The 26656-nt window shown below is 38.7% G+C and overlaps 1 protein-coding gene and 1 pseudogene across 4 annotated transcripts in view; both read right to left on the bottom strand.

Moving 5' to 3' along the window:
- Nucleotides 1–136: 136 nt before the first annotated feature.
- Nucleotides 137–26656, bottom strand: part of AGBL3 (AGBL carboxypeptidase 3) — a 155354-nt gene continuing 128834 nt past the window's right edge. The window contains exons 16-17 of one of the 4 annotated variants that reach the window (XM_054494618.1): nt 20238–20469; nt 137–1074 (exon numbers count right to left, since the gene is read on the bottom strand). In XM_054494618.1, the coding sequence (XP_054350593.1) occupies nt 654–1074; nt 20238–20469 (653 nt within the window). In that variant the 3' untranslated portion in view covers nt 137–653. The remainder of the gene's footprint in view (nt 1075–20237; nt 20470–26656) is intronic. The other 3 variants (XM_054494617.2, XM_054494621.2, XM_054494622.2) reach the window with 3 other exon arrangements.
- Nucleotides 6223–7602, bottom strand: LOC129040291 (E3 ubiquitin-protein ligase RNF14-like; annotated as a pseudogene).

The following is a 26656-nucleotide window of genomic DNA, read 5'->3' as shown; positions in this document are numbered from 1 at the left end:
AAATAAAATGATTATTTTAAACCACAGTCTATGCATTTCAGTGCCATGTTGTGCCACACTTTTGCTTTGTGCAGCTGGCAACTTTTAATATACAGTATTTTTTCTAATCATTGGAAGTGCACAACTTAACACTTTATCTTATTCTGTAATCATTTTATTCAGGTATGTTTTATCTGTACAGTTATGTGGTAATCTCCTAGTAGAGAGAAATGGTTCCTAGCACACCAATGATATAACAGAAAATCAGGAAATGATGTCTATTGACTGATTCATTCAAGTGTCTAGTAGGGAGGTTAAAATCAGTGACATATTATATGTCATTCCTACTTTGAGTTCTTAAGTTTTTTTGGTGTCGAATGCATAAGTAGTTTTGGAAGAAATCAAAACTTCAGAGATTTTTTTCCATGCTGATAAAAACTAAATATAAATATCTGCTTTAATATTTTTCCATATTTTCTCTGGATTTCTTTTTAAATCTCTGAAAGATGTTCCCACTACAGAAGATGGGATATCTAAAATTTTTAGTTTATGCATATGCACGTATAGGGGGAGAGATAGGGAAAGGGGAAGGGGAGGGCTTTCCTTTTTTTCTTTTTACTACATAAGCATATGTTATCCTTCATTCACAGTTCTCCGAGCAGTATAAAGCTAGATTAACTCTCCCTTTGGAACTTCAGATATAAGGTGGGTTGTCCATCATTCTTATTGGCCTGCTCATCCTTATTTTTAGTTAGATGGAGGGCTGTACGCTTAGAGCTTTGCTGGTTAGTTTCTTCAGCTTGAAGACTCTTATATTTTAGAACATTTGCATCCATTCCAAAGCTTGAAGAAGCAGTCTCCCAGTTGCTGCTGAGAGGTTTTATGTCTTCATTCTTTATGGCCCAGATTTGAGAATTTTTATTCTTCTTGGGGCCTTTGAGAGGTGATAAACTTTCCAATGACCCGTGGGGCTTAGACTGGACCCATTCTGAAGAGTTTGCCGTAACATCCCCTTGGATTACAAAAGGGTGATTTCTGGGTGCTGTCCAAGATGTGCTGTATTTCTTTATATTTCTGCAAGTAGCCTGATTTAGTCTAGAAAAGAAATGAAATACGTGAATTTTTGTCCATCATGTACCTACTTTGTAGTCCTAGGTATGTTGTCATAGTATAAATAATATTTTTTCTTTTTAGTAAGTTCATAACTTCTTAAAGTTTAAGACTTTTACCATCATTTACAAGTCTTCATCTCTGATCATGATTTTTTTTTTTAGCACTATTCCAATCCTGTATTTCTAAATGCCTAGAGGATATGTTTATTTGGATACCTACTCTGACCTCAGCCTTCCTAATATAATAACCACTCTGGGCCCCAGCTCCTTACCTATATATCTAGTTAAAGTAGATGGTCACTAAAAAGTAAAGTAGTTGTTTGCTCTAAAAATCTATTCTGTTTATTCTATTAGAATGGATTCAGTATATATGCTATGAGATTTTTTTCTATAACCAGTAAAAAAATCAACATGAGTCTAAGAGAGGGAAGTTTTCCTCGAGGGAGCTTTTGTAAACTAATAATTGCAGGCACTTAAAATCTCTGTTTTTTTAGCATTCCATTTTTTAACCATAGAATTTCAGCTATATTTTCAATTAAACTTTTAAATTTTGAGATAACTGTAGACTTACCTGCATTTGAGAGAAGTAATACAGAGAGACCCCATGAACTCTTCACCCAATTTTCCCAAAATAGCTTGCAAAACCATAGAACCATATCACAATCAGGATATTGACATTGATGTAGTCAAGATAGAGAACACTGTCCCCATGTTGCCCTCTTATAGTACCTGCTTCCCTCCTTTCCCATCCCCTCCTTAATTCCTGGCAACCATTATTAATCTATTATCAAGTTATATTATTTTGTTATTTTAAGAATGTTACATAAAGGAATCATACTGTATGTAACCTTCTGGGATCAGCTTTTTTTTTTTTCTCAGAGTAATTGTCTGGAGATTCATCTATGTTGTTTTGTGCATCAGCAGTTCATTCCTTATTATAATCGCTGAGTCTGTGACATGAATGTACCATAGTTTGTTTAATAATTCATCCATTCAATGACATATAGATTATTTCTAGTTTATGGCTCTTATAAATAGTTATACACACAGGTTTTTTGTGAGTTAATTTTTGTATAAGATGTAAGTTTAAAGTTCATTATTTTAGCCTATGGATATCCAATTGTTCCAGCACCATTTGTTGAAAAGTCTCTTTTTTCTCCATTGAATTGCTTTTGAATTCCCTATCAAAATCAGTGGAGCAAATTTATGTCGTCTATTTCTTGGTTTTTGCCTCAGTTCCACTGATGTGTATGTTTATTTCTCCTCTAATACTACTGTCTTGATTACTCTAACTATATAAAAGTTCTTGAAATCAGATAGACTGATCTCTCCCATTTTATCCTTGTTTGTCAAAATTGTTTTTGCTATTTTAGTGCATTGGCAGATAAATTCTGGAATAATCTTGTCTATATATACAAAAGATCTTGCTGGGATTTTGATAGGCATTGTGTTAAACTTGTATATTAATCTGGGAAGAACTGACATCTTTATTGAGGCTTTCAATTTATGAACATGCTACATCTTTCCACTCATTTAGATATTTTTAAATTTCTCTTATTCATGTTGTATACTTTTCAGCATACAAACCCTGTACAACTAAGTATTTTTTTTGAGATATTTTGTAATTTTGGTGTTGACATGTTCATTGCTTATTTATAGAAGAGCAATTAATTTTGTACATTTATCTTGTATTCTGAGGCCTAGCATAACTTATTAGTTCTAAAGGTTGTGTGTGTGTGTGTGCATAGGCGTGCGTGTGTGTTTTGGTAAATTTGTTAGGATTTTCTACATAGAGAATAACATCTTTCACAATAGGGATCATTATATTTTTTCCTTTCTGATTTGTATGCTTTTTATTTTTTTATTGCCTTATTGCAGTGGCTAGAACTTCTAGCACAATGTTCAATAGAGTGGTGTATTATTCTATTCTCATGCTGCTAATAAAAACATACCCAATACTGGGTAATTTATAAAGGAAAGAGGTTTAATTGACTCACAGTTCCACATGGCTGGGGAGGCCTTGCAATCATGGCAGAAGGCAAAGGAGGAGCAAAGTCACGTCTTACATGGTGGCAGGCAAGAGAGCTTATGCAGGGGAACTCCTATTTATAAAACCATCGGATCTCCTGAGACTTGTTCACTACCACGAGAAGAGTATGGGGAAACTGCTCCCATGATTCAATTATCTCCACCTGACCCTGCCTTGACACGTGGGGAGTATTACAATTAAAGGTGAGATTCGGGTGGGGACACAGCCAAACTATATCAAGTGGTAAGAATGGACTTTATTAAGTTGAGTAAGTTCCCCTTTATTCTTATGTTTTTCTGAGACTTTTTATCATGGATGGGTACTGAATTCTGTCGAATACCAATTTCTGTGCCAATTAATAGGATCTTGTGATTTTTCTTCTTAAGCTTGCTAATATGAAGGATTTCATCAATTACTTTTTGAATATTAAACTAACCTTGAATTCCTGAAATAGACTTCACTTGGTCATGGTGTATAATTCTTTTTATTTAGAGCTGAATTCTATTTGCTAATATTTTGTTAGATTTAGCTTGTTAAATCTATATTTATGCAAAATCTTATTCTGTCATTTCCTTTTTTGTTTTGCCCTTGTCTGGTTTTGATAGCATGCTAACAGTGGCTTCATTAAATGAACTGAAAACTCCTATTTTCTGGAAGAAATTGTACAGAATTAGTATTAATTCTTCCTTAATTTATTGGTAAAATTTTCTTCTAAAACCACCTAGGCCAGGTGATTTCTTTTTTAGGGTTTTAAAATTATGAAATCAATTTCCTTATTAGTTACAGGGGTATTCAAATATTCTATTTCATATTGAATGATCTGGGGTAGTTCATATTTTATTGAGGAAATAATCCATTTTCTGTAAGTTGTCAAATTTGTGTGTAGTGTTTTCTATTAACTCTTTGATGTATGCAGGATTTTTAGTGATATCCCCTGTTTCATTCCTCATGTTAGTAATTTGTGTCTTTTTTCTTTGTTTCTTTGTCAGTATTAATAGAAGTTTGTCAGTTTTATTGATCTTTTCAAACAACCAGTTGTTTCACTGATTTTCTGTGTCATTTTTCTGTTTTTAATTTTATTAATTCCTGCTCTTATCTTTATTATCTTCTTTCTGCTTGCTTTGAGTTTATTTGCTTTTCTTTTTATAGGTCCCTGAGGTGGGAGCTTAGATCATTGATTTCAGATGTTTTCTCATTTTTTAGCATATGCAGTTCTATAAATTTCTTTATCAGTACTGCTTTAGCTATATCTCACTTATTTTGATATATTATAGTTTCATTTCCATTAATTTAAATACATATTTTTACTTCCTTTGAGAATGTTTTTTTTTTTAATTTTTGTTTCCTTTATTTCTTCTAAAAAAAAAGCCGGGATACATGTGCAGAACGTGCAGGTTTGTTACATAGGTATATGTGTGCTATGGTGGTTTGCTGCACCTATTGACACATCCTCTATGTTCCCTCCCCTCACTCCTCACCCCCGAACAGGCCCTGGTGTGTGATGTTCCCCTCTATGTGTCCATGTGTCTCACTGTTCAACTCCCACTTATGAGTGAAAACATGTGGTGTTTGGTTTTCTGTTCCTGTGTTAAGTTTGCTGAAGATGATGGCTTCCGGCTTCATCCACATCCCTGGAAAAGACATGATCTCATTCCTTTTTTTTCTAATTACAAGATGATTTTTAAATTTATTTTTATTTTTAAGATTAAGCATCCTCTTTGACAATCCAAAAACATAGTCCTTGCTCACTCTGGACACACACACCTAAAACAGTTAAAAGCGATTCTTCAATTTTCAATGACAAAGTAGGAAAAAAAGATATGTTCTCAAGCTGCAGTTCAATTTTCTGTCCTCTTTTCCAAAAAATTTTACTTTGCTACCAAGCCACCCACCAACGATAACGAAAGACAATTTTTCAAAAGGCCAACAAAACCCAGAAAAAGGAACAGGTATCAATTCAAAATTATCACCCAAAACACTGCTGTTGCAAAAAAAGAGTATGAAGCCAAATTCCCATAGCTTGTTAGAGAAGACCTTTAAAAATAATTCAGAAAATTAGGACTGGAACTACAGTGGTATAGACAGGTTATACTGTCACTATATGCATATACAGTGGTAAATGCAGATAATTCAAGAACATTCAGCTTGGGATGAATATATGAATAATATGATTATATTATTATATTAAATTAATATATTTATTAAGCTTTCTCCTATTCCAGCAAAGGAAATAAAAACATGTGTTGCTGGAATTAATATTAAGATTGTCCTTACAAACAGAAGGTAGGGCAAAGGTAAAGAGAGAGAATGTGGAACAAAAGTAGCGAAGACAAGTCATTTTGAATCTAGGCTCTAACACCCAGGAAAGTTGAATAGAACTTAAATTCTTCTGAGCCAGTATCACTAAATTCTAGATTTGGCCTGAAACCAGTGGAGCATATACACCACTAATAAATATAAAGTGCCCCATAGCGTTTGTGGTATTAAAACATATTTTTAAATTATTATAAATTTCCGTTCTGAAAAGCAGGTCAAAATGACACTGGACCATCCAGTCAGTTACAGAGTAAAGGACTTCCTCCAGAGAGAACTGACTTGGCAGAAATTTAGGTCGGTAAGAATGTGATTAACATGGAGTAAATGAGATCAGATTCTCAGTATAATTTTCATAAGGCTTCTTCTATCTACCCCAGTTGTAAGGAGTAGTACTGAGGGAACTCCAACAGAATGTCTTAGAGGGATGCTTCTCAGAGACAAAGGGTCTGTAAGTTTAACTCTTGACCCCTCTTCTCCTTATGTAAAGCTTGGGGAAGGCAATAAATATTTAATTTTTAACTATTCAGAGCTTTGGACACATTATAATATTTAATATTCTGTAGTTTCATTTTCTGAACCCTTGGCTTATAATTTTTCTCAACTTGCATTAAAAAATGTATGAATGCACCCTCTTCAGTAGTACCACATGAAAATACAAACCTTGTTCTTCCATATCTTCTACACAAGAAGAGTGAATGAATAGTACCCTAAATATCCTGCAGGGTTACTTTGTGTACTTGACAAAAGATTAGGGAAAACCAATCCACTTCCATATCTTGAGCAGTAGTTAACTAGTCTTCAATCTCATCTTCCCAAATATCTTCATCAACATCCACAGCATAAAACAGCTGGTTAAAACGTGGTGAAGCAGGATCAGTGAAATGTTTGTAATGGTTTGCTCTAGAGAGAGAACTCATGCAAATCCAACAGAAATATTGCATACAGCCAGTACATGTCATCTTGTTATATCCATCTAATTTCTCTATGGGAGTTCCACAACATGGGCAGTTCTTGAAGTTTTTCTCTAGCCACTCCATACTTTCCATCTCTTCCAGTGCCTTCTGAATCACCCTCTTATCATACCTTTGTTCCAAAAGTCTTTTATTGCCCTCATCTGCTTGCAGGTATTCATTTCATAAGTCTATTAATTTCTCTGCAGTCACCTTACATGGAGAGACCCCATGGTAGGTCAACCTGCACAAGGTACAGAAGGCAAAATTGCAGCTAGAGCAGATACCCACGGTGCAGCCAGGCTCCTGCATCACAGGCAGCTGGCAGCACGGGTGGGGGCAGTACACCACATCTGCCATCAGGTCCAAGGTGGACTGGAGGAGAAGGCAGTCATAATGGGCAAATAATTCTGCTTCCACTAGCTCTTTGACCTGACCAGGAGTGGCCACTGAAGGGCACTTTGGTTCTGGGCAGTTGAGACATTGAACCTGGCCATCTCTGATCTGGATTTCAAAGTAGTCCTTCAGACAGGCTTTGCAGTACACATGCGTGCACTCCAAGAAGTACATGCATTCACTACCCAGCTTCTTACAGAAACAGATATTGCACAGGAACAAATTACTATTAAAGCATTTTATCTGCTGAGCTTGATCAAAGTCCAAGATTTCCTGGATCATATTTAACAATGATTCCACATCCTCCACACAGCTGTCTCATCCACAATTTCCTCTTGGTCTGTATCAGATCCAGAAGTTTCTCCAAAATCTAGCTCTGTGTTGGGAGAGGCTTGAGCTGTCCTTCTCTGCACTTTTTTTCTGAGAATCAATCTTGAGCTCAAAAGGAGAGACAATATTCAGGTATACTAGGGTCTCTTCCTTAAGAAATTGCATCCAGGCAAACAGGATCACGCTGCCACGGTGTTCTTCCCATAGAGCAGACAGCGCTCACAAATATCTTGAAATTCTATGGCAAATCCAAATAGATCTTGGTTTCTCCACCTTGGACAGACTGCTTTTCTAAATTCATCTCCATCGTAAATACTCACTGGGGCCAGCAATTCATCCTCCTGAGCTTCTTGGTCTTCTGATGACATTTAATTTTCTGAGGAACAAAACCAAGATGACCACGAGAGTGATCTCTGATCGTCCTCACTGCTACACTCCCACCAGGGCCATGACAGTTTACAAATGCCGTTTTTTTTTTCTTTTTTTTTTTTTTTTGAGATGGAGTCTCACTCTGTTGCCCAGGCTGGAGTGCAGTGGTGCCATCTCGGCTCACTGAAACCTCTGCCTCCTGGGTTCAAGCAATTCTCCTGTCTCAGCCTCCCGAGTAGCTGGGACTACAGGCGCTCACCACCACACCCGGCTAATTTTTGTATTTTTAGTAGAGACAGGGTTTCACCATATTGGCCAGGCTGGTCTCAAACTCCTGACCTTGTGATCCACCCACCTTGGCCTCCCAAAGAGCTGGGATTATAGGCGTGAGCCACCATGCCTGGCAGATCCCATTCCTTTTTATGGCTGCATAGTATTCCATGGTGTATATGGCCACATTTTCTTTATCCAGTCTATCATTGATGGGTATTTGGGTTGGTTCCATGTCTTTGCTATTGTAAACAGTGCTGCAATAAACATATGTGTGCATGTGTCTTTATAGTAGAATGATTTATATTCCTTTGGGTATATACCCAGTAATGGGATTGCTGGGTCAAATGGTGGTTCTGGTTCTAGATCCTTGAGGAATCACCATACTGTCTTCCACAATGGTTGAACTAATTTACACTCCCACCAGCAGAGTAAAAGCATTCTTATTTCTCTACAGCCTCCCCAGCCATCTATTGTTTCTTGACTTTTTAGTAATTGCCATTCTGACTGATGTGAGATGGTATCTCATTGTGGTTTTGATTTACATTTCTCTGATGATCAGTGTGATCAGTGATGTTGAGTTTTTTTTTTTTTTTTAGACGAAGACTTGCTCCGTTGCCAGGCTGGAGTGCAGTGGTGCAATCTTGGCTTACTGCAACCTCTGCCTCCTGGGTTCAAGCAATTCCCCTGCCTCAGCCTCCCAAGTAGCTGGGACTACAGGGGTGTGCCACCACACCCCAGCTAATTTTTTGTATAGTAGAGATGGGGTTTCACCATGTTGGCCAGGATGGTCTTGATATTCTGACCTCGTGATCCACCCACCTTGGCCTCCCAAAGTGCTGGGATTATAGGCGTGAGCCACCGCGCCCAGCCATTGAGCTTTTTTACATATGCTTGTTGGCTGCATGAATATCTTCTTTTGAGAAGCGTCTTCATATGCTTTGCCCACTTTTTGATGGGGTTGTCTGTTTTTTTCTTGTAAATATGTTTAAGTTCTGTGTAAATTCTGGATATTAGACCTTTATCAGATGGGTAGATTGCAAAAAATTTCTCCCATTCTGTAGGTTGCCTGTTCACTCTGATGCTGGTTTCTTTTGCTGTGCAGAAGCTCTTTAGTGTAATTAGATCCCATTTGTCAATTTTGGCTTCTGTTGCAATTGCTTTTGGTGTTTTGTCATGAAGTCTTTACCCATGCCTATGTCCTGAATGATATTGCCTAGGTTTTCTTCTGGAGTTTTTCTGGTTTTGGGTTTTACATTTAAGTCTTTAATCCATCTTCAGTTACTTTTTGTATAAGGTGTAAGGAAGGGGTCCAGTTTCAGTTTTCTGCACATGGCTAGCCAGTTTTCCTAGCATCACTTATTGAACAGGGAATCCTTTCCCCATTGCTTGTTTTTGTCAGGTTTGTCAAAGATCAGATAGTTGTAGATGTGTGGTATTATTTCTGAGGTCTCCGTTCTGTTGCATTGGTCTATATGTCTATTTTGGTTACTGTAGCCTCGTAGTACAGTTTGAAGTCAGGTAGTGTGATGCCTCCAGCTTTGTTCTTTCTGCTTAGGATTGTCTTGGCTATTCGGGGTCTTCTTTGATTCCACATGAAATTTAAAGTAGTTTGATGGGAAAAGTGTTGAATCTATAAATTACTTTGGGCAGTACTGCCATTTTCATGATATTGATTCTTCCTATCCATGAGGATGGAATATTTTTCCACTTGTTTGTATCCTCTCTTGTTTCCTTGGTGGTCTGTAGTTCTCCTTGAAGAGGTCCTTCACATCCCTTGTTAGCTGTATTCCTAGGTATTTTATTCTCTGTGTAGCAATCGTGAATGGGAGTCCATTCATGATTTGGCTCTCTGCTTATCTATATTGGTGTAAAGGAATGCTTGTGATTTTTGCACATTGATTCTGTATTCTGAGACTTTGCTGAAGTTGCTTATCAGTTAAGGAGTTTTGGGGCTGAGATGGTGGGGTTTTCTAAATATAAAATCATGTCATCTGCAAAAAGAGACAATTTGACTTCCTCTCTTCCTATTTGAATTCCCTTTACTTCTTTCTCTTGCCTGATTGCCCTGGCCAGAGCTTCCAATACTATGTTGAATAGGGGTGGTGAGAGAGGGCATCCTTGTCTTGTACTGGTTTTCAAAGGGAATGTGTCTGGCTTTTGCCCATTCAATATGATATTGGCTATATATTATCATAAATAGCTCTCATTATTTTGAGATATGTTCCATCAATACCTAGTTTATTGAGAGTTTTTAACATGAAGGGATGTTGAATTTTATCAAAACTCTTTTCTGCATCTATTGAGATAATTATGTGGTTTTTGTGCTTGGTTCTGTTTATGTGATGGATTATGTTTATTGATTTGCATATGTTGAATCAGCCTTGTATCCCAGGGATGAAGCCAGCTTCATCATGGTGGATACGTTTTTTGATGTGCTGCTGGATTCGGTTTGCCCGTATTTTATTGAGGATTTTCGTATTGATGTTCATCAGGAATATTGGTCTGAAGTTTTCTTTTTTTTTGTTGTGTCTCTTCCTGGTTTTGGTATCAGGATGATGGTGGCTTCATAAATTGAATTAGGGAGGAGTCCCTCCTTTTCAATTGTTTGGAGTAGTTTCAGAAGGAATGGTACCAGCTCTTCTTTGTACTTCTGGTAAAATTCAGCCGTGAATCCGTCTGGTCCTGAGCTTTTTTTGCTTGGTAGGCTATTAATTATTGCCTCAATTTCAGAACTTGCTATTGGTCTATTCAGGGATCCGACTTCTTGGTTTAGTCTTGGGAGGGTGTGTGTGTCCAGGAATTTCTCCATTTCTTCTAGATTTTCTAGTTTATTTCCATCAAGGTGTTGATAGTATTCTCTGATGGTAGTTTGTATTTCTGTGGGATCAGTGGTGATATCCCCTTATTATTTTTATTGTATCTATTTGATTCTTCTCTCTTCTTTATTAGTCTAGCCAGTGGTCTATTTTGTTAATTTTTTTAAAAAAACAGCTGGATTCAGTGATTTTTGGGGGAGTTTTTTGTGTCTCTATCTCCTTCAATTCTGCTCTAATCTTAGTTATTTCTTGTCTTCTGCTAGCTTTTGGATTAGTTTGCTCTTGCCTCTCTAGCTCTTTTAATTGTGATATTTGGGTGTGGATTTGGGATCTTTCTAGCTTTCTGATGTGGGTGTTTAGTGCTATAAATTTCCCCCTTAACACAATGCTTTAGCTGTGTCCCAGAGATTCTGGTACGTTGTCTCTTTGTTCTCATTGGTTTCAAAGAACTTCTTGATTTCTGCTTTAATTTCATTATTTACCAAGGAGTCATTCAGGAGCAGATTGTTCAATTTCCATGTAATCGTGTGGTTTTGAGTGAGTTTTTTAATCCTGAGTTGTAATTTGATTGCACTGTGGTCTGAGAGACTGTTTGCTATGATTTCAGTTCTTTTGCATTTGCTGAGGGCTGTTTTACTTCCAATTATGTGGTCAATTTTAGAATAAGTGCCATGTGGCACAGAGAAGAACGTATATTCTGTTGATTTGGGGTGGAGATTTCTGTAGATGTCTATTAGATCCACTTGATCCAGAGCTGAGAGTTCAAGTCCTGAATATCCTTGTTAATTTTCTGTCTTGTTGATCTGTCTAATATTGACAGTGGGGTGTTAAAGTCTTCCACTATTATTGTGTAGGAGTCTAAGTCTCCTTTTGGGTCTCTAAGAGCTTGTTTTATGAATCCGGGTGCTCCTGTATTGGGTGCATATATATTTAGAACAGTTAGCTCTTCTTGTTGAATTGTTCCCTTTACCGTTATGTAATACCCTTGTCTTTTTTGATTTTGTTGGTTTAAAGTCTATTTTGTCAGAGACTAGGATTGCAACCCCTACTTTTTTTTTTTTTTTTGCTTTCCATTTGCTTGGTAAATTTTTCTCTATCCCTTGATTTTGAGCCTATGTGTGTCTTTGCACGTGAGACAGGTCTCCTGAATACAGCACACCAATGGGACTTGACTCTTTATCCAATTTGCCAGTCTGTGTCTTTTAACTGGGGCATTTAGCCCATTTACATTTAAGGTTAGTATTGTAATGTGTCAATTTGATCCTGTCATCATGATGCTATTTGGTTATTTTGTGCGCTAATTGATGCAGTTTCTTCATAGTGTCATCGGTCTTTATATTTTGGTGTGGTTTTGCAGTGGCTGGTACCAGTTTTTGTTTTTCATATTTAGTGCTTCTTTCAGGAGCTTTTGCAAGGCAGCCCTGGTGGTAATGAAACCCCTCAGTATTTGTTTGTCTGGAAAGGATTTGATTTATCCTTTGCTTATGAAGATTAGTTTGGCCAGATACGAAATTCTGAGTTGAAATTTTTTTTCTTTAAGAATGTTGAATATTGACTCCCAATCTTTTCTGGCTTGTAGAGTTTCTGCTGAGAGGGCCACTGTTAGTCTGATGGGATTTCCTTTGTAGATGACCTGGCCTTTCTCTCTGGCTGCCCTTAACATTTTTTCCTTCATTTTGACCTTAGAGAATCTGAAGATTATGTGTCTTGGGGTTGATCTTCTCATGGAATATCTTAGTGATGTTCTCTGCATTTCCCGAATTTGCATATTGGCCTGTCTTGTGAGGTTGGAGAAGTTCTCCTGGATAATATCCTGAAGTGTGTTTTCCAACTTGTTTGCATTCTCGCTGTCTCCCTCAGGTACTCTGATCAATCGTAGGTTTGGTCTTTTTATGAAGTCCCACATTTCTTGGAGGCTTTGTTGATTCCTTTTTATTCTTTTTTCTCTAGTCTTGTCTGCATGCCTTATTTCAGCAAGGTGGTCTTCAAACTCTGATATCCTTTATTCTGCTTGGTTGATTCGGCTATTGATACTTGTGTATGCTTCACAAGGTTCTCGTGCTGTGTTTTTCAGCTCCACCAGGTCATTTATGTTCCTCTCTAAACTGGTTATTCTAGTTAGCAGCTACTCTAACCTTTTATCAACGTTCTTAGCTTCTTTGCATTGGGTTAGAACATGCTCCTTTAGCTCAGAGTAGTTTTTTATTAGTCATCTTCTGAAGCCTACTTCTATCAATTTGTCTGTCTCATCCTCCAACCAATTCTGTACCATTGCTGGAGATACATTGTGATCATTTGGAGGAGAGGAGGCACTCTGGCCTTTTGGGTTTTCAGTGTTTTTTCATTAATTCTTTCCCATCTTCATGAGTTTGTCTAGTTTTGATCTTTGGGGCTGCTGATCCTTGGATGGGGTTTTTCTGGGGGCTTTTTTGTTGTTGTTGATACTGTTGTTGTTGCTTTCTATTTGTTTTTCTTTCATTGGTCAGGTCCCTTTTCTATAGGGCTGCTGCTGTTTGCTGGGGTTTCACTTCAGGCCCTAGTCATCTGGTTCACTCCTGGGCCTGGAGATGTCACTCAAGGAGGCTGGAGAATAGCAAAGAAGGGTGCCTGCTCCTTCTTCTGGGATCTCTGACCTCAAGGGGTACCAGCCTGATGCCAGCAGTATTGCTCATGTATAGGGTATCTGACAACCCCTGTTGGAGGGTCTTACCTAGTGGGTGGCAGGGGGAACAGGACCCATTTAATGAAGCACTTTGTCCCTTGGTTGGGGGGGTGTGCTTCACTGGGGGGAAACCCACTTCTCTGGGCTGCCCAGATACCTCAGAACTACCAGGAGGAAAGGCTAAGTCTGCTGGTCTGCAAAGACTGTGGCTTCCCCTCCCCCTAGGGGCTCAGGCCCAGGGAAATCTGGGTTCTGTCCCTGAGCCTCTGGCTGGAGTTATTGCAGTTCCTGCAGGGAAGCCCCACCCAATGAGGAAGGATGGGTCAGGGTCAGGCCTGAAGAGGCACTCTGGCCACAGTCGGTGTGTTGGGCTCTGGGGAACATGTCTTGGGACCAAGCTCTTCAGCCTCCCTGACTCCAGCAAAGGAAAAGCACAGCCTGGAGCTATAGAGATGGAAGATTCCCTTCCACCACCCAGGGAGCTTAGTGTGTTAGGCAGTTGTGAGTCCCAGTGCTGGCTGCAGCCCCTCCCCCAAGGAACTCAAACGGCTTAGACAGCAGGCAGCCACAGCTGTGGTGCTGGTCATGCCTCCCCTGGGGAGCTCTGTAGGCTTAAGCAGATCCAGCTAAGAGGCTATTGAGAATCTTCACGGCTCTGGGGTTGCGACGCTAGGCCCTGGTGGCGTGGGTTCATGAGTGGGATCTTCCAATCTACAGGTTTCACAGCTCTGTGGAAAAAGCATGGTTTCCCCGGCTGGGTAGCACACTCACTCACTACCTCCCTTGGCTGGGGATGTAGGGGGGTGCTCTCCTGCCCTGTGTGGCTCTCAGGTGGGCCACTGCACTACACTGTTCTTCCTTCCTCTCTGTGGATCACACCAGCCTCCTAGTCAGTTCTGATGGAGAACCTGGATACCTTGCTTATTATAGTTCTTTTCAATGGGAGCCTCCGAATGCCGCTGTTTCTAGTCAGCCATCTTGGCCCCATCCCAGAGAATATTTTTGATTCACGATTTATTCAGAAGCGTGTTATTTAGTTTCCAAATGTTTAGGTTTTTTTTTTTTTCCTATTACCCTTTGCCTATTGATTTCTAGTTGGAGTCCATTGTGGTCAGATAATACACTTTGTATGATTTAAATTCTTTTAAATATGTTGAGGTTTATTTCATAGCTAGGATATGTTCTATCTTGGTATATGATCCACATACACTTGAAAATAATGTGTACTGTGCTGTTGTTGGATGAAGTGCTCCTTAAATGTCAGTTAGATATTTATATTCTTGTTGAATTATTTTATATCCTTGCTTATTTTCTAATTATTGAAACAATTGTGAATTTGTCTATTTCTCCTTTCTATCAGTTTTTGCTTCACATATTTTGCAGTTCTGTGTTGTTTTGTTTTGTTTTTTGAGATGGAGTTTTGTTCTTGTTGCCCAGGCTGGAGTGCAATGGCACCATCTTGGCTCACTGCAACCTCCACCTCCCGAGTTCAAGTGATTCTCCTGCCTCAGCCTCCCGAGTAGCTGGGATTACAGGTATAAGTCACCATGCCCGGCTAATTTTTTGTATTTTTAGTAGAGACAGGGTTTCTCCGCGTTGGTCAGGCTGGTCTCAAAATCCCGACCTCAGGTGATCCACCGGCCTCGGCCGTCCAAAGTGCTGAGATTACAGGCGTGAGCCACCTCACCCGGCCAGTTCTGTGATTTTATACACACATCTAAGATTGCTGTGTTTCTAGTGGATTGACCTTTTAAACATTATATATAATGCCCCTGTTTGATAATTTTCTTTCCTCTAAAATCTACTTTACCTAATATTAACATAGCCACTCCTGCTTTCATCTATTAATGTTTGCATGACGTATCTTCTTCCATCCTTTTACTTTCAGCCTGCCTCCATTGTCATATCTGAAATGAGTTTTTTGTGACTGCATATTGTTGGGTAATGTTTTAAAATTCATTCTGTTAATCTGTCCTTAACTGTTGTATTTAGGTCATTTACATTTAATGTAATTGTTGATGTCTTAGGACTTAAATCTGCCATTTAAAAAAATGTTTATTTTTTGTTTTTTGTTTTCTCTTTTGCCTTCCTGTGGGTAATGTGAACATTTTTCAAGAATTCCATTTTGATTTATTTAGTGTTTTTTAGTATATCTCTTTGAACAGCTTTTTCAGTGGTTGCTGTATTATACTACATATGCATAACTTATCACAATTTATTGGTTGTGTTAACTTAGTAATTTGAGTGAAGTACAAACCTTACCTCCTTTTATGTCCTTTTACCTTCTCACATTTATAATGGTCTTAAATATGTCTTTTATATACATTTGGAACCACATCAATATTATAATTTTTGCTTCAACCATCAAATATGATTTAGAAAAATTTATATTTACCTGTATTTTATATCTACCTGTATTTTTGCTTACCATATTCTTTCTTTCCTCATATTCCTTCTTTTGTCATTTTCTATCTGTTTAGAAAAATTCCTTTAGTCATTCTTTTAGAGTAAGTCTTCTGGTGAAAAATTCTCTTCGTTTTCTTTTATCTGAACATTTCTTGACTTCTCCCTTATTTTCACTGGGTATAATATTCTAGGTTGACAATTTCTTCCAATAATTAAAATTATTGTGCTTTGTGGGTTTTGATGAGAAATCCACTGTCATTCAAATTGTTTTTCCTCTGTAGGAAAGGTGTCATTTTTCTCTGACTCCTTTCTTTTTCTTTTTTTTTTTTCTTTTGAGACGGAGTCTTGCTCTGTCACCCAGGCTGGAGTACAGTGGTGCGATCTTGGCTCACTGCAAGCTCTGCCTCCCGCGTTCACGCCATTCTCCTGCCTCAGCCTCCAGAGTAGCTGGAACTACAGGCACCCGCCGCCACGCCCGCATAATTTTTTGTATTTTTAGTAGAGACGGGGTTTCACCGTGTTAGCCAGGTTGGTCTCGATCTCCTGACCTCGTGATCTGCCCACCTCGGCCTCCCAAAGTGCTGGGATTACAGGCATGAGCCACCGTGCCCAGCCTCTCTGACTCCTTTCAATAGTTTTTTCTTTCCTTTTTCTTTTTTTTCTCTCATTTTCAGAAGTTAAATTTTGGGGAATGGGCATGGTGATTCATGCCTGTAATCCCGGCACTTTGGGAGGCTGAGGCAGTCAGATCACTTAAGGTCAGGAGTTCAAGACCAGCATGGCCAACACGGCAAAACCTTGTCTCTACTAAAAATGCAAAAATTGGCCAGGCATGGTGGTGGGCGCCTATAATCCCAGCTACTCAGAAGGCTGAGGCACAAGAATCACTTGAACCCAGGAGGTGGAGGTTTCAGTGAGCTGAGATCGTTCCACTGGACTCCAGCCTGGGTAACAGAGCAAGACTTTGTCTCAAAAAAAAAAAAAGTTAAATTTTGGGGTATCTTGGTATGAATTTCTTTGGGTGTATCCTATTAGTGGTCTGCTCAGCTTTTTGATCTGTAGGTTTATGTCTCCTGTCAAATTTGGGAACCTTTCAGCCATTATTTCTTTGATTTCCTTTTCAGCCCTGTATTCATTCTGTCCTTCTGAAACTACGATATGTGAATATTATTAGATCTTGTCTTATAGTCCTACAGGTCCCTGAGGCTCTATTCATTTTATTTTAAGCCTATTTTTTCTCTTACGTTCAGTTGGGTAATTTCTATTTTTCTATCTCTCTCAATTCACTGACTCTTTCCTCTATTTGCACAATTATACTGTTGTGCTCAGCCATTAAGCTTTTAAAATTTCAATTGTATTCAATTCAAAAATTTCTATTTGGTTCTTCTTAATATTTTTTTCTCTCTCTCTGCTGAGGCTTTCTATTTTTTTATTTCTTCCAAGTGTGTTTATAAGTGTTTTTTGAAGCATTTTAATTATGACTGCTTTAAAAATCTTTGTCAAAAAATTCTAACATCATTAACATCTCAGTGTTTGTTTCTACTAATTGTCTTTTTTCAGTTTTAGATCTTCCTGGTTCTTGGTACAACAATTTATTTCTGATTAAAACATGGACACTTTCATATTATGTTATGAGACTCTGGATCTTATGTAAACCCTCTGTTTCAGCTGGCTTTTTGTTAGTTTGCTCCAGCACAGGGAGTGGGGAGATAAGACCTCATTACTGCAAGATGGAAGTGGAAGTCCAGGTTCCCCATCTGGACTCCACTGACACCAGAGATAGAAGGCTTCTAATTATTATTGGACAGATGTTGAGGTTCATCTCCATATGTAGCCTCCATTGAGATTGGGGTGGGGTCTAGGTGACAATTAGGACATGGCTTGATTTTTAGTCATTACTTTCATAAGAGGTTCCTTATATATTAATACTTTGAATCTAGAAATGCACTCAATGAGGATTGGCCTGAGCATGAAGGTACAGACAAATAGTGAGGTATTAACTAAGACCTCTTTGGTTACAAGTAACAGAAACCAATTCAAGCTAGCTAAATTTAAAAAAGCATAAGGTAGGGTAGGGGAAGAATTATAAGAAAGTACAAAGCTACTCATGGAAACAGATGGAGAGGGAATTCAGCCAGGCTTCAGGAAAGGAGTAGAACTAGAAAATGGAAAACTTCCAAGGGTTTTTATTCATCTGCAGTCTCTGCTTTTCTCTCTCCACAGGAAAGTTTTTACTTCCCTTAGCTCAAATTTGCATCCTACAGCAGTTTAATATGCAAGACTGATCCACTATCTCTCATTGCAATTCCAAAGTATAGAGAAAGATAATCTGATTGGCAACCATGCCAGTGGGTAGAGGTCACATAATTACAAATGCAGCTTTTGGAAGTGCTACCCTTGTGGATCAAGAGGCAGTCCCCAGAGAAGGACAAATTGTGCCTGAAGTAGACACCCCCAAAAGTATCTGATATAGGTGTATATGGAAATATTAAAAAGTAGGAAAGCAGCAAGCAAGGCCTTTCTTAACAGATGATCTCACTGCAAACTTAAACATTGTCAGGTTGATTTTTGTTGTTGTTGTTCTTACAACTTAGTTCTTTATGGCTACCTTTTCTGTTTTATATATCGTTTGTTTGACTGTCTCAACACTCTTCCATACTATTACCTATAGTAAGTGATTGCAGGGTAAAGTGAGAATAAGCAAAGAATGAGAAGATCACACTTTGCTAAACCATTTTAGACATTGGTCTTAGTTAGGATTAAGGAGAAACTAGTTAATGTGCTGTAAGAGTTTGCAGAATTATCATGTTGAACATGATGTAACATCTGAATGTAATCATAGGGCTGAAACCTACATTGTCTGTTCTGTTCTTAAGCCAAAATGAATAGGGTCTAGGTGGATTAATAGCTGAATTGCATGTTAACAAGATGATTTACATACCTTAAATTTCTCTCTAGTCAAACATGGGTCAGATTTCAAATATGGAGGAATAAATCTCATGCTTAGCATTCCATTTGGTAATGATGAAAATTATTGAGAAAGATTATGCAAATCAAAATATAATTGGAGAGATTTTTCACTTCCATGAAGATGAAGCAGATGCATTTTCCCTATTCTTTGCACTAAAAATAACTACAAATCCTGGACATTACATATAAATGAACAAAAGGCAACTCCAAAAGGTAGAAAGCAGGCAGGCTAGCTAGGGACTTCAAGAACGAAGGAACAACACAATGGTGTCTCCTGGGTTTTCTTTTTGCCTCATATATCCAAGACTTGGAGCTGAAGAAGCCAGCAATCTGAAAACACAAATGTGCCCAGCCACATGCACAAAAAGCTCTCAACAATAGCCTGTACTGTGTAGAAAAGGACCAGGAAAGGGACAGCCTACTGATATAGAAAATGTTAGGTAATAACCACTGTACTCCAGCCAAGCACCACAGATAAACAGTGCCCTCACTCCCACCCATGTAAGCAGAGGCAGAGGGGCTTACACTTCCACTCTTACGAGGTATAATGAGGGATCTCAAACCTCTGCTAGGGTGGTGTCGAAGAACAAGAAGAAGCCAGAACTTTGACCCTCCCACTGGCCTATAAAGAGTCTCTCTCCTCCCCCAGGGTGTCATTGGAAACCAAATGGGGAGCTGAGATTTCCACACTCAATGGACAGAAATGAAGTACCTCTTTCTCTCCCCATTGGGCTGGTGTCAGAGGAGGCCTAGTGAAGAGTCAGGGTTTTTACTAATGCACAGTAGCAATGGTTCATAGCCTTTACCCATTTTCTTATGAAAGTATTCATAAGTTTCCAGTTGATATGTAAGCACTCTTTGTATATTAAGTATATTGGTCATGTTTTTCACTTATAAAGAGAAATGGCAAAGCATAATGATGAAGTTCAGGAGGACTCTGTAGTCAGAATGTCTAGGTGGATTTGACTCCAGATTCCACTACATATTGGCTTGTGAGGCTTTGGACAAATTATTTAACCTCTTTGCACCTCAATTTTCTCATGTGTAAAATGTAAAGTGTATACATATATAACTATGTGTGTAACACATAGGAAGTACATTATAAAAATCTGTTGATAATATTAGTATTGTATTTATTATTTTCAGCTTATTACTGTTTTTACTTTTATTTACACATGTTTCCTTTTGGCCTTAGAGGTGGTTCTGTTTTTTATCTTTAGAAGAAAACTAGTCTCACTCTTTCTGCTTTCATCTGAGTATCAATAAACTGAAGTAGCTCAGGTTAATTATTTTTAATTCTGGTTACCCCATAGGATTATAAGGTTTAAAACAGCTGATAATTTTCAAATCAGGCTATAATCATACTTTGTTTATGCATACTTTATTAATAGATCTAAATTAATGAGCAGCTTCATGCAAATAATCAATTAAATAAGGCCTGATAACTTACTCCTTCATTTATCCAGTGTTTTCTGACAGCTTTGGGTCTCTGCCCTTTGCCAAATGTGATGTAGCTGATATCACTTTCAAGAACAGATTTTTTTTTCTTAGGATAATAAATTAATAAGCCCTGCTTTCTTAAAAAAGATGTGTTAAATAGCTAAGAGTGATAAAATTGTATTGACTTACTGATGTTGGATTTGGAAGTTGGTTCTTGAATTGAATAGCTGTTTTATCTGAGTGGTTTGCATGTTTTTAGTGCTATGCATGATGGGGAGCAAATACTGCAATATTTCTTGAGTTTGAACTATTCCTTTATCCTTGTAGCTTCTTTTTTCATCATCTGTCCAATTTATGCCAGTCTTCTTGCTTTGGAAAGATATGCATTCTTTTATTTTGCTTTTTAAGTTGTGGTGCAGATCTGGGGAGCAACCACAAAAATATGTACAGAGATATGAACTCTATTCACATTTACTTATTGGGCATTATTATATGCCAAGGATTTTATCTAAAATTCCTTGCCCATCTGAAGCTTGTACTTTAATGACAGTGGGCAGAAAATAAACAAATAAAATATACATTATGTTAGATAATGATAAAGTTTACAGGATAAAGTAAAGCTGCGGAGGGGAGTAGAGAATTCTTGAGGGGTTGATTTCCATTTTTAAAAAGGTGTTAAGAAAAAGCCTCCTTATGAAGCTGACATCTCATGGAAGTTGGGAAGTAAATCAAGCAGGTTTCAGGGGAAAGATAATTCGAGGCAAAGGCCCTTACTGAGGTAGGAGAATAGTAGTATGTTCAAGAACACCAAGAATGCATCAGTGGGTGGAGTAGAATGAACAAAAGGGAAAGTTATAAGGGATAAATTTAGGTAGGTAACATGGACTCAGCTCATGTTGGGCCTCAAAGCCAGTAGAAGGACTTTGATTTTTCCTGAGTGTGAGATGGAGAATCATTGGAAGGCACTGAGCAGAGGAGTGTCAATCTGAGATCTGTTTGGACAAGACTGTGCTGGTTGCCAAGTTGAGAACAGATTGAAGAGAGGCAAGAGTGAACAAACAGGGAGATCTCTTGGAAGGCTGCAGAAACAATCCAGGAGAGATGGTGGTAGCTTGGACCAGGGTGGTGGAAATGGCTAGAAGGGTGAGAAGTGGGGTGGGAGTATTCTGGGTACATATGTGGATTTTCTAAAGAATTGGATGTGAGATGAGAGAATAAGAGAGGAATCAATGGTGGCTCCAAAGCTTCTAGTTTGAGGAAGTGGCAGTATAGGGATATGGGGAGACTGGGAAGAGCATGTTAGAAATCCCTTCTTTATTAGATGATACAAAGGAATTATTGTTTTGTTAATAGAGACACTGGAATATAATAAAATTTAAAAAAATGTTTATCTCACCCCATATTAGGATGGCTACTATAAAAAAAAAAAACCTCCAGAAAATAACAAGTGCTGGCAAGGATTTAGAAAAATTGGAACCTTCACACATTATTAATAAGAATGTAAAATGGTACAACATTGTGGAAAACAATATGATGGTTCCTCAATAATTAAAAATAGGATTACCATATGACCCAGCAATTCCACTTCTGGTTATATCCCCAAAAGAATTGAAAGCAGGGTCCCAAAGAGACATAGATACATTCATATTTATAGTAGCATTATTCATAATAGCCAACAGTTGTAAGCAACACACATGTTCATTGATGAATGGATTAACGAAATGAGGTATATTCATACAATGGAATATTATTTAGTCTTAAAAAGGAAGGAAATACTGACAAATGCTACAATACTGATAAACCTTGAGACCATTATATAAAATAAGCCAGACACAAAAAGACAAATACTATATTTGTCATCCAAATATTTGACTCCACTTCCTAATTTGACTAGAATATTCCATTGACTAGAATTCTATTTGACTAGAACAGTCAAATTCATAGATACAAAAGTAGAAGGATGGTTTCCAGGTGCTGGGGGGAGGGAGAATTGCGGAGGAATAGGCATAAAGTTTCAATTTTAAAAGAGAAAAAGGAGTTCTGGAGAGTGCACCACAATATGACTGTACTTAACACTACTGAATTGTACACTTAAAAACAGTTAAGATGGTAAATTTTGTTATGTGTATTTTATCACAATTTAGAGTCTACATACTTGGGAAGCGGGTGGAACCCTGAGTAAAGCCTGAAGGAAGAGTAGTAGTCACACATTTAAAAAAAGTCTTATAATTTATAATTGTCATGCTTAAATTGGTCCATAGACAGCATAAGAGAAAGTAGAATACATTTAGAATAAAAGCAAGAAATATACTGTGCTTTGTTAATAACTGTTTGTCTAGTGATATACACTAAACTGTTTATAGGCAAAATAATATAATTTATAGAATTTATTTTAAAATATTCTAGGAAAAAAGTGGTGGGAAAACAGATGAAACAAGAGTAGCAGGATACTGATGAGGACGGGTGATGGGCATCAGTGGACTCATTATTCTATTATTTCTACTTTTGTTTATGTTTGAAAATTTCTACAATAAGTTTTTTGTAAAGAAATTATCTATTCTTAAAAGGAAAATAAAAAGATAAATAAAGCACACATTGCATTAAGCTAGATCTGAAAGATAATGTATGATTACAATATCTGGCAATATTGGCAAATGAAATGAACTTATTTACAGTTTCTTGATAAGCCATTCTTAGGCCACTCAATAAACATTCATTGAATGTAGGCCGGGTGTGGTAGCTCATGCTTGTAATCTCAGCACTTTAGGAGGCTGAGGCAGATGGATCACTTGAGGTTAGGAGTTCGAGACTAGCCTGGCCAACAGGGTGAAACCCTGTCTTTACTAAAAATACAAAAATTAAGTGGGCATGGTGGCGAGTTCTGTAATCCCAGCTACTCAGGAGGCTGAGGCAGAGGAATTGCTTGAACCTAGGAGGCGGAGGTTACAGTGAGCCAAGATTGCATCACTGCACTCCAGCCTGTGTGACAGAGCAATACTCCATCTCAAAAAAATAAAAATAAATAAACATTCAGTGAATGCTTATTATGTATCTGGCACTATTTTTGTTTGGTAAATAGATGTGAAAAACACAGTTCCTGCCTTCAGTATGTTAAGAATCAGGACTAGAGAGCAAAAAGTAAAGTATCTATTAGAATATACTTCTATAGAGATAAACCAGGGCACTCACTACATACATATACTTATAGCCATACTTATAGATGGGGGCAAAGGGTATGGGGTAAATGAATGAACACAAGTCAGCCAAGTAGAAAAGAAGGAGAATGATCTAGGATGTGGGACTAACATGGCACATTCAGGAAATCACAAGTGTGGTGTAGAATAATTGGGATATCAGGTAGGTATGAAGACATGGTTCAAAACTAGAGGCCTTGTTTGCAATGACACTTTTGAGAGATCCTCTGAGATGGGAATAATTCATGACTGACAGATGCTAAATAAATGTGTTTTGAATGAAACAGGGGGCCATTGAAGATTTTACGCAAGAAAATCAGGTTTGCATTTTTGAAAGATCACACTGGGACCCAGGAAAACAAAAGGTTGAAGAAAAGTGAAACACAGGGCAGGGAGACAAATTAGGAGGCTAATGCAGTTATTCAAGGGAGGCAAAATGAGGGTCTGAATTAGCGGTAGCATTAAGATGAAGAGAGAAGATTCAAGAGAATCTTTAGAGGTAGAATGGATAGAGCTTCATGTTATTAAAGACCAAAAAACAGAAGTGTACAACATTAGGATAAGTCTTGGGTTTATTACTTAGATAACTGGATGATGGCAGTACACTGACTGAGACATGGGATGCACAATAGCTATTGTGAAATAGCTCAATGAATCAAGGGAAATAGTTTAAATGCCCTGGAAATAATCAACAGTAGAGAAGTCAGTATGGCTTTGTAAATAACCATTTCATGGTATGGCAACAGTAGAAACATTCTCAAGCAGTAGGTTGAGAAGTATACAAGTGAGGAAGTGAAGGTAATGAATGTTGGCTATATTTTGAGGAAGGTGAGAAAGACGGCAGTGATTAGAGTTGTGTCACTAAGGAAATTGATGGACATGGGATCTAGAGCACTGCTGACTGAATTAACCTTAAACAGAGGGATATTTATTTCTTTGAAACAAGAAGGAAGGATGTTTGAGATGAGTTAATTTTTTGATGGCCTCTCTGGTTTTTGTTTCTGTTTTATATGTGAAGTAAGAAGTGAGGTTATCTACTGAGGGTAAAGGGGAGATGTTAGGTAGGAGAGAGAGAGGAAAAGATTTAGAATAGTTACTTTGGAGAATGGAAGAGGTAGCTGATCAAGTATATGTATATATAAATTGTGCAAACAAGAATGTATAGTGCCATTTGGTAATGTAATTTTTCTCCAGCAGGGCTCTATAATCTAAGATAGGGGCAGAGATGGATAGTTAGATTCATCCAGAATTACAGTTGTTCAGCATTGGCTTAGTCAAAGGATAAGGAGGCAAAACGAGTTTTAAGGACATTGTTAAGAAAGTGGTTGGGAGGCTGGCTAGATGCAGCTTGCATTTGCCACTCTCATGGAGAGAAACTGAAGGAGTAAGTGAACACAACACCTTCAACTGAAACATCCAGGTACATACATTGGGATTCATAAAGAAAACAACTTGACCCATGGATAACAGAGAAGAGCAAGGCAGACAACTGCCCACCCAGGAGCAATACAGAGCCAGGAGAGCCTCCCCTGCCCAAGGAAGGGGTGAGTGAGTGAGTGATGATGGGGACCCATGCTTCTCCCACAGATCTTTGCAGCTTCCAGGTCAGGAGGTCTTCTCATGAACCTACTCCACCAATTCTTGCAGTCTGACACATAGGGTTATTGATACATGGAGTCTTGGCAGAGCAGCTGCTCAGGCATACACAGAGCCCCAGGAGCTTTAGACACTCGGGTTTCCCAGCAAAAGTGGCTGCAACTCCAGCAAAGTGGGAAGTTAGACCTCTGTACATACCCCTAAGAAAGGGGCTGAATCCAGGGGGCTGAGCAGTGACTGTGTGCAGATCCTGCTGCCACAGCACATCTCAGGATAAGACCCACTGGCTTGGAACTCCAGCCAGCCACTGGTAGCAGTGTTGTACCTCCGTGAGACAGAGCTCCCAGAGGGACTGGCTTGCACTCCAGCCAGCCACTAGTAGCAGTGTTACACCTCCCTGAGACAGAGCTCCCAGAGGGAGGGTGAACCACTATCTTTGCTGTTTTGCAGCCCTAGCCGTTGTTGCCTTTGGTGCAGCCACCCTACAGAAAAGCAGCTAGACTACTTTTTCACATGGGTCTCTGATGCTGCTTCTCCTCAATGGGCAGAACTTCTCAACCAGGGTCACCAGTCACCCTTACTGGTGTTTTCCAGCTGGCAGTGGTTCGGAGCCTCCCTGGTATAGAGCTCCCAGGGGAAAGGATGGGCCACTGTCTTTGCTATTTCACAGCCTTAGCTGTTTTTGCCTTCAGGCTCTAGACAGTCTGAGGTGATTAGGGATTGGAGTGGTCCCCCGGTGCAGCACAGCAGCTCTCCATAAAAGTGGTCAGACTGCTTTTTCACACAGGCACTGGATCCCATTTCTCTTCACTGAGAGGAATTTCCTGACCAAGGTCTACAGATACCCCTGCTAGTGTTTTCTGTCAGCAACAGTTTCAAACCTCCCTGGGACAGAGCTCCCAGAGGGAAGGGTGGACCACCATCTTTGCTGTTTCACGACCTTCATTGTTGGTACCTTCAGGTGCTGAAAAATCCGAGGTGACAAGGGACTGAAGTGGACCCCCAGCATACTGCAGCAGCCATAGAGAAAGTAGGCAGACTGTTTGTTATGTGGGCCCCCATCCTGTATCTCTTCACTAGGCATGTCCTCCCAGCCTGAGTCTTCAGCCACTCCTTGCTGGGGCTATCGAGCCAATAGCAGCTCTACAACTGCCTGGGACAGAGCTCTCAGTGGGAGAGGTGGGTTGTCATCTTTGCTGTCTTGCAGCCCTCACCTGTGCTGCCCTCCAGGCCCTAGAGAGAATTCTGGCAGTTCGATGGCCCAAGTGTCTTATGTCCTTCAAATGACTGCATTAGTTCTCCAACAAGGGTTCTTAACCTGAGATGGTTGAAATGATAGAAATAGAATTCAGAATATGGATAGGAAAGATCATCAAGATTCAGGAGAATGGCAAAACCCAATCCAAAGAAACTAAGAATCACAATAAAATGGATACAGGAGCTGACAAACAAAATAGGCAGTATAAAAAAGAACCTAAATGATCTCACAGAGCTATAAAACACACTACAAGAATTTCACAGCACAATCCTAAGTATTAACAGCAGAATAGACCAAGCTGAGGAAAGAATCTTGGAGCTTGAAGACTGGCTCTATGAATTAAGACAGCCAGATAAAAATAAAGAGAACTAAGAATAAAAAGGAATGAACAAAACCTCTGAGAAACACGGATTACGTAAAGAGGCCAAATTTATGAATCATTTGCATCCCTGAAAGGGACAGGGGAAAAGCAAAACATTTCAGGATATTGTCCATGAAAACTTCCCCAACTTTGCTAGAGAGGCCATCAGTCAAATCCAGAAAATACAGGAAACCCCTGC

This window comes from Pongo pygmaeus, chromosome 6, assembly GCF_028885625.2.
Source record: "Pongo pygmaeus isolate AG05252 chromosome 6, NHGRI_mPonPyg2-v2.0_pri, whole genome shotgun sequence".
Taxonomy (NCBI): domain Eukaryota; kingdom Metazoa; phylum Chordata; class Mammalia; order Primates; family Hominidae; genus Pongo; species Pongo pygmaeus.
The sequence above is the reverse complement of the archived record's forward strand: the minus strand, read 5'-3'. Positions and strand labels throughout refer to the sequence as shown.